At 29.2% G+C, this 9,089-nt stretch overlaps 1 protein-coding gene across 1 annotated transcript; it reads right to left on the bottom strand.

Moving 5' to 3' along the window:
- Window positions 1-226: 226 nt before the first annotated feature.
- LOC114415766 (probable Histone-lysine N-methyltransferase ATXR5) lies at window positions 227-4,419 on the bottom strand. Its single transcript, XM_028380605.1, has 6 exons — window positions 3,879-4,419; window positions 3,679-3,759; window positions 1,524-1,753; window positions 1,289-1,389; window positions 986-1,198; window positions 227-731 (listed from the first exon to the last, which is right to left on the bottom strand). Exons 1-6 carry the CDS (start codon window positions 4,219-4,221, stop codon window positions 572-574), a joined length of 1,128 nt encoding a protein of 375 aa, XP_028236406.1. The 5' UTR covers window positions 4,222-4,419; the 3' UTR covers window positions 227-571.
- Window positions 4,420-9,089: the final 4,670 nt, after the last annotated feature.

Here is a 9,089-nt window from a genome sequence, read left to right as displayed (position 1 = left end):
GTAGCTAAGCGTATAAAATTTAGCAAACACATGTCCAGCCTTTCTTTTAACTACAAGAAAAAACACTTAAAAATAGAGAGATCTCCATATATGCATTTTCAAGTGTATTCATACCCCTCATCTCTGAGGGCTTAGGTTGGCATACAAAACAGAATCGACCAATATTTCATTTAAAGAAATAATAAAAGCTAAGGAAAGGGAAAAAAAAAAGATCAAATGCAATCTCTTCAAAGTAAAAATCTGAGAATCATTTAAATTCCTTGAAACTGTATTGAAAAAAAAAATGTATATCTCATCTTCTGAGACATAACCTACATGAACAAGGTTTTTCTAAGGTACTCTATTCATCTCTAAAGCCACATAATTGGGCAGCTCTACAGCATAAATTACAATGAATGGCCCATGGCGATAATTTAGGGGCAAAATTGTTGAATCTGCTACAATTAGTTGAAACTTTCAAGAATATAAATAAAATCCTTTCCCGAGGATCTAAAATTGCGTCCCAACCACTCTAGGTCGTAAAATTGTGTCCCAACCACCCTAGGCTGTTTAGGATGTATTTGTCTTCCACTCAGACAAAATGATGAGTCGGGTATTGATACTCATGACCATTATAATCATAATATAGCCTCTCTCCCTTGGAAATATCACGAATGGCAACCAAAAAGACCCTGCATTCACCATTAACATTGTATCTCACACACTTACAATTCTGCTTCTTCCTACCTTCCCTGCATCAGAATTGGATATGTTTTAAATACAAAAAACTTAAGAATTAGCAATATATAGTACATGAAAAATAAAATGTAAAAGTTGGAATCTTAAAATGTCGAGTTCTTTAAAGAGCATGCTAAAGCCAAACAATTCATAAATTGGACTGCAAGAAGGAACCTTAAGTGAAATGATCTGGTTCATTTTTTCCCTTATCCTCATATTCTATTCTTTTTATTCGAAATTTGGCATGAGATAAACAAGACAGGCTTACTGTGTGTGATTATTTATGCCACTGATAAAGCGAGCAATGTTTCCTCGTTTATCAGCACAAATAACAAGACTTTGAGAACTTTCTGCTCCAAGAAGAAGGGTCATCATACTGTCACAGTCATCACGTTCCCGTGTGTCAAGGTAATCCACATCACCAGTGTATTCAGCAATAATCGTCATATCCTTGATTAGGTCATCAGCCTCAACAGTATAGCTACATCACAGAATCAAGAAAAAATCCACTAAACATTAAGGTACCGTAGGTTGATTTCCTATTTCATGGTGATGAGTTCAAGATGGGTACCCTTCACGTGAATCATAAACAACCATAAAGGGAGGGAATTCGCCTCTTTTAGACAAAGCAATGCATTGTTCTAAGGTCTCCATGTCTTCCTTGGAAAGAGTCTAACAGGAAACAGTAAAAAACCCTATCAAATAAGAACACAATGGTGGAGATGTGCATGCTAATTAATTAGCCTGTTTGTTACAGGTTCATTTCTAGGGGTAAAAACTCTACAAGAAAAATAATCAGTTGAAACCTGCATGCCGCCATTTTCAAGTAAGGCTTGATTTGCACATCTAGGAGCCATTCCAGGCAAGTATGTGAGGTGATCACTGAATTCCATATTTAAGGCTGTTAAAGCAGAAGCAAGAGAACCCATCTGTTTCAATCTCCGGTTAAGATCTTTTGTAGGAACAAATGGTAACAATCTCCTCTTTTTCTTATGTAATACCAGAGGTCGTGAACATTTCTTACGCTTTTTAGCATCTAGAAGTTCAGAACAGATAAATCAAGAAAAAAAAGTTCCAATCAGATATCATATGTTTAGGATTATATGGACATCCCACAATGTTGAGGCATAAGTATACTTAAGAGTACCCTTTACAAATTAACATTAAGAACATGATGTCAAAGCATTATCATATAAGTTTAAGGAAAAAAGTATCGGAAAGTTTTTTCTTTTTCTTGCCTATTTTACCAATAAAAAATCACCTAAAGATTCATGGTACATCCAGTGTGTAGTAAAAACAAACATGAACTTAGAAGTGTTTGCCAGTCTAGGAAAACAAAAGCATACAAGAATACATTTCATCAAAAATCTGAAGGAACAAATATTCAAAGGGATATTAACATGCATAATTTATTCTGCAGCCTTCATTACTTGTAACGAAGAGCTCATAAAAATGTAGAGCGTAACAAACATTTTCTCAATTAAGCCAAAATCTTTTTAGTTTCCATGAAAAGTTGCTATAGCAACATCATTTGTTGCCAAATGATGGATCACTTTCAATCAATCTATATCTACATTGATGTCAGATTTTCCTTTTCTACTTCCATAGTCTACATATAAATCATGACTCCAGCATCCATTTCATTATTATTGTTCCTTAGAGACATCAACTTGACTATTTAGTATTTGTGTTGTTAAGAATTGTTTACAGCGTATTTATGTACCTATTCCAAACATAATTGTACTTTCACTTCTCTATTATGGCATTGATTAAGAACACATCAATTTATTACACCGAAATTAGAGCTAACTACTACAAATTTTGTTCAGTGTTAGCTGCAATTTTATATAAACATTAGGAGGTTCACATAACTTTTGGATTAAATGGGGTATCAATGCATTCTCATACAAAGCCAAGGGAATTTAGACTTCTCTACAAGCATGAAGGCATATATATGCTAAACAAGTGGATGTGAATAGAATTTTTGCAAAGACATAATTTCAGGTGAAGATTATCAATTTTACTATTTAAGAACCCCATGAAAAAAAGACAGCTATGATGACTGCCAAGCCATTAGATATTTGATTGACCTCCTTTGCCTTCAAACAACAGATTAGGTTTCATAGAGACATTCCATGAGACAAATTGCACCAAAATCTGCATGCTCACAAAATGCGACCTAGCAGCCGCCTCACACATAATTTTCAAATTGCCATGCAACTGAAATTAAAATATGAATCTTTTCATCCAATACCGTGTTTCATCAATTCAATCTTAATGTCTAGATCATGAAATAGAAAGGCATATATAAGGAATAAAAAAACAAAAACTTTAATAGCTATCTGTTCATTCAACTCACGACCACAATAAATAATTGCATGCAGCTTTAATTAGTCTACTTATCATATCATTATAGGCATGGTAAATCCAACTTAATCATTCATTTGATGATATCTATCAATAAACATGATAATCTATAGCAAATCAAGCCTAAAGTTTGCAGAGCTCAGTAATGGAAACATCACTACTCCCACATCCTGCATAACTCGAAAAGAAACACTCCACCACCATGGAACTGTATTCCGCAAGGCTCAAGAATATTAACCCCCCCAACCAAACACGCATGCTGCATTCAGATAACGTTAATACAAATTCCAAAAGATCATTACATGAAATCATGCATATCTCTAATAAAACTCAAAACACACATCAAGCAATATAAAACATATATGATTCACGAGCCACACACTCTGATGTCCAATTATTTTGCTCATACACGAACCCTGAAACCAAATTGAATCCACATTACTTTCACAGCACTAAACTTTAATTGAAAACTCGATTCACTCAATGTGATATTTTTTTGCCAAATGATTATTAAAACAAGTTGTTTTTAAAATAATAATAAGTTAGTATAAAACGTATAGATTACAAACAAACATGTCTGAAATTAATCATTACCCTGAGAGGAACGCTTATCATTAGCATCATCAGAACTCCTCCGAATCCCGAAGAAATCGATTATCTTCTTCTGAGAGAAAGCTGAAACATGCAGACACAATGTCACATTCATAATCGCTAGCGGTAAAAATAAATAAATACAACAGAAAAACAAAAAAACACGTTTAGAGAACGAAACGAAGAGAATAAGAATCTCTTACGCCGCACTCTCTTCCCTCCTTGACAGTTAGGGCAAAGCCACGATCCAATCGGAATCCTCACGACGATAGGCCTCACGCATTTCATGTGAAAGCCTTTATCGCATTTGTCGCAGAGAAGCAGCTCCTCCGGCAGCTCGCCGGAGCCGCATTGGTCGCACAAGAGGTCGCTGTAAGTTTCTCTCTCCACCACCGCGTACGGCGCGCGCGCCATTATCTCTGACAGCATCCGGTACTTATTCACTGGCGGCGAGTCGCCGTCCAGCTGGCGCGGCGCCTGCGTGCGCCGGCTGAAGCCGACGTGGCGCTGAGCCGAGGGCGAGGAATTGGTGGTGGCTGGAGCCATGACTCTCGGATTGGTAAATTCGCGAAGCCGCGAGGGGCAGAATTAGAACTCTCTCAATTCCCGAGGAAACGGTTTGTTGGAAAAGGGAGACGAGAATGGCGTCAACTGTGGAGACGAAGGGAAGGGGAAAATGAAAATGAAAAAAGAAAAAGAAAAAAAAAGAAAGAGAAAAAATGGGGAAAAAGAAAACGAGTTTGTTGGTGTGTTTTGTTTTTTAATTTTTATTTTTTTTGCTTTTTATACTCGCTCTCGCGGGAGAGTGTAGTGCATCGCGGTGGACGAAGGTGAATGCTGCGCAGGATGACGTGGCGCGTTGTGAACGGTGGTGCTATCCTGCGCCGGGTCTGCGCACCAACTTTTATGCGTGAAAACGATGCGCACTGTTCCGGGTTTCTTACCAAGTCGTAGCCGTTTCTGCTTGGTAAGACGAAAATGGCCCCGTTGATCAGTCAACGCTTTGACGTTTTTGGCATTTGTTTCGGAATTTTTCAAAAAATATTTCACTAGAACTATTGGTTGGTTTTGAATTTGAAATACTTTTTATATCTGATACGGTAATACACTTGGTAAAAAGCTAATAAATGAATTTTTTTTTACAAAATATAATGATAGAAATTAATAATAATTAATGATTAATTTAATTTTCTCATTAATATATTTTTTCAATACTTTTTTTAATACTCATTTTTATTAATTAAATTTTGTTTGAAATTACAATATTGTGATTGAAACTCATTGAATAAAAAGTGGGATTTACAAAATTTGTTTCTGATCTTTAATAAATTTTATCATTAATAAACAATATGTTCAAAAGAAGTTGATAATGTCAACTAAAAAAAGAAGAACGACGTTAATAATTTTAAAGATTTTTTTGTTGTGCTTGGTAAAAAAAATTGCTGGACGGCTTCTTAACATTTATATACTCAAATCACATAAGATATGATCTTTAATATACTTGCATTACTATATATGACTTTTAAATATTTAATGTAAAAATATGTAATCTTATGATAAATAGTAATTTATGAAAAGATATTTTAACAAAAATAAAATCTAACAATCAAAATATATATTAGCATTATAAGTATTATGATAAGTGTTTTAGTCATCATCATGATTATTCTCGTCATCATCATCATCAACTACAGTATCACTATCGAGGTGGTGTTGACGATGACAACGACAACACTCATAGTGATAGAGGTGGTGGTGGTGGTTGACTATAGTGGTGGTGGATTAATGATAATTAAGATATTTAAGGACATGATTTATTTGGTGAATCTTTTACATATTTAATGATTATATTAGTGTTAAGTAAAAAAATATTTATATTTTAAAGACAAATCAGGATTCTTAATTATTTTGATTGGATGCAAATAAATACAAATAATAAAAATTGTATTTAATGAGTTATCAGATTATGATCCTATATCTATGCATATAAAGTTTTCAAATAGTATACTCATAAGGCGATCTAATGTAGTATTTAAGTAGTGCATTTCAGACTTTTATTAATATTTTGTGTCTAAGATTCTTTTATGCAAAAAATATTCTCCTAAGATATGTCAAAGTCATATGAAGAATAAATAAAATTCACAGAAAGATGTTGATCCTTATCAACGTTTTGTTGTTGCAGATCTGCTATGATGAAATAAGTTACTTCTTTGTTGAAATACAAGACATGCTAATCTATCAATATTGACTTTGCATGAAGAAGATACGTGTATCTAATGCAAGCATTAAATACTCCAACAAACTCAAGACTTCAAAGGAAGATCAGGAGTGAAGAATCCAACCAATGTGAGACATAAGATCTTAGAGATGAATGTTAAATATAAAAGAAGCTTTGAAGAAACAAGATATAATCATCTACGAGAATCATTCTTTCATTTTTTTTATCATAAATATATATTATTGTAGAGATACCAAACTCTCAAAATATCTTGTATAACTCGAGAGAAAAAGCTAAAAGTGTTAAATGATATATCTGTTTGTTAAACAATCATACTTTAGTTAGTGAGTAAACTTCCAACAAATATTTTTGATTTATTTAGAGCCACCAGTGACTTAGTAAGACAAAAAATATTGGGGTTTAAGTAAGTTTGGGGTAGAACTTATAAGTGTAAAAGTCATAAATGACACATGTAGCTTTGATAAGTTAGTAAAAATTTGGTGGTGGTAAAAAACTGAACATAGTTTCGGGGTTAAGATGAATCATTATAAATTTTTTGTATGTTTCTTGTTGTTTATCTGTCAAAGGGTTTTAATTTTTTTTAGATCTTATATCTCTTTTTGTTTTTCAAAGAAAATTATTTTACTCATCTGATAAAGTTTAAATCAAAATTTGTGTAGGTGTTTTTAGATTTATTTACATCAAACGATAAAACATGATTTTAGTCTTTAAATTTCTAAAAACACAATTCAACCTCTATTATTGTGTTATTTGCTTTTACAAATATATTTTAATTTAAATTTTTTAATCTCAACCTATTTTTATTTTTAATCACAATTTAATGGTTGTTATTAATTGTTCTCAAGTTCTCAAGTTCTTAATTGTTATTAATTGTTCTCAAGTTCTCACATAATTAATGTATATGCATTAATGATGTAAAACAATTTTACATCACCATCTAATTACAAATCAATTATTGAAATTATAAAACTAGAAAAAAAATGTAATTTTTTAAAAAATTAACAGTATAAATTTTATATACTTTTTTTACATCTATATTTAATATATGGAATATATGTTTTCTAGTTTTTCGAAAATTAGTTTTTGTATATATCATTAAATATTTTACTAATTAATTAATTTTTAAAATATCTTTAAACAAAAGTTGAACCTCGAAATTAAAAAAATTATGATAAGATATAAATTAATTTAATTTTGATTAAAATTTTTCTTACAATAAATGACATGATAATTTAAGACTTAAGTAAAATGTTTGCAAATTGTACTATTTTACCTACAAAATTTGAATTTTAAATATAGTAAACAAATTTTTTTATTATTATTATTCTAATTTTTTTAATTTGTTGCTAATGGTCTCATAAATTATGTTGAAAGTATATACTTTTTAGTTTACTGAGAAAAATATTTTAAAAATTAATTACTTAATTAATTTTAAAATGTCTTTAAACAAAAAGTTTAATAACAAAATGAAAAAAAATATAATTTATGTTAATTTTTTTCCTTGTAAGAGCTTAAATATAATTTAAGTAAAATATTCGAAAATTCTAGAATTTTGGCTATTTGAATTCTGGTAAATTTCAAATATAGTCAAACCCTTTTCAATTTATTGCTAATGGTCTCATATGAAGTCAAATAATATAAAAGAATTTTATTTATTTATTGAATTTAATTGAAGTATAGTGAAAGTGCAAAAGAGTTTTTATACTATCATTTAATTATTTGTGCTCATATGATAAATTTGTTAAATTTTAAAATGATTACCATAAAATGCATCACAAAAATTAATTTATAATTGGTAGAAAATGTATTTTTTATAAACAATAAATGAAAATATTATATTAACTCATATCTTAAAATATAACTTTGACTTTATGTGGTGTTCTTAACTAAGAAAATATATATTTCTTTTGACTGAACTAATAAAATATATATTTCTTTTGACTGAACTAATAAAATATATGTTAATAATAATAAAATGTAATTAATGAAATTTTATTTAAATTTAATTAATAAGCATATAGTAAGTTTATTGAATCTTAAATAATTGTTTTATAATATATTAATAATAAGGATTTTTATAATAATAAATCAATAATAATTTTATTAATTTAATTGATAGTGTAAAATTTGTTTACACCATCCATCAATCATAATGTCACATTTTTAAAATATTTAAGTTTTATCCTAATTATTTTAAAGTCACACATCATGAATTTGTTATTGATCGACATGGTAAAAAAATTACACGGATAATTTATACTGGATTAACTATGTGTTTTTATAGTGACAATATATAAAAATTAAACTATTAAACATATCTAAAACTTTATTGTGTAAGAAGATATTATGCGAAACTAAAATATTTAGAACGAGTAATAACATCTTGAGAAAGGTAAAAATTTATTAAAAATCATATAACAAAATTTTGTAAATACAATCTCTTATTTAATGAGCCCACTCATAATATTGCAATTTTCAATAAAAAAATTAATTAATTAGAAGAGTAGGAGTATTAAAAATATATTAAGAAATATATCATTTTCTCTGTCTCATAATAATAATAATTAGTGTAAGAAAAAAGTCTTACAATAATTATCATTTTAACTTTTGAATGTAACATTGATTATTTTTTCTCATTTATATCTTTTATAATATCAATGATGATAAAAAAAGATAAAAATAATTAATGATGATTAGATTAATTTTATAAAATAATTATTCTCTTTCATCTATGTAAGACAATTTAAAACAACAATTATAATGAAACAAAAGACAATGCACGAATTATTAGATTCATGTAAAATCGTCAGCAACTTTATATGACATGAATTCACTAACATATTTAAGAAAATCAAGATAATTAATATGAAGACAATAAAAAATATATTTTCCAAAGTCATTACTGTATAAAGCTTTTTTTAAATGCATAAACAATACGAAAAAATGATTATAAAAGTTTTAGATAATCATCTAATTACAACTCATCATATATGATAAGTTTTCATCATGTATGATAAATTTATTAACTTTTAAAATAATTATTTTATAGTAATTTAAACCGTAATTTATGATTGGATAATGAAATAGAGCTATTTAACACCATGAGTACATATACATTAATCTCAAATATATTTACTAATATATATTGAGTTTGATCATTGTATTAGTATCAAAC

The sequence above is a fragment of the Glycine soja genome, chromosome 6 (assembly GCF_004193775.1).
Source record: "Glycine soja cultivar W05 chromosome 6, ASM419377v2, whole genome shotgun sequence".
NCBI lineage: Eukaryota > Viridiplantae > Streptophyta > Magnoliopsida > Fabales > Fabaceae > Glycine > Glycine soja.
The sequence above is the reverse complement of the archived record's forward strand: the minus strand, read 5'-3'. Positions and strand labels throughout refer to the sequence as shown.

Excerpts from the sequence above, each read along its gene's own strand:
- LOC114415766 (XM_028380605.1), bottom strand. The coding sequence starts at position 4,221 with ATGGCTCCAGCCACCACCAATTCCTCGCCCTCGGCTCAGCGCCACGTC. Across the intron at positions 1,390-1,523 it reads TTGAAAATGGCGGCATGCAG|ACTCTTTCCAAGGAAGACAT; the intron begins GTTTCAACTGAT and ends GTTTCCTGTTAG. Across the intron at positions 1,199-1,288 it reads GTTTATGATTCACGTGAAGG|CTATACTGTTGAGGCTGATG; the intron begins GTACCCATCTTG and ends TCTGTGATGTAG.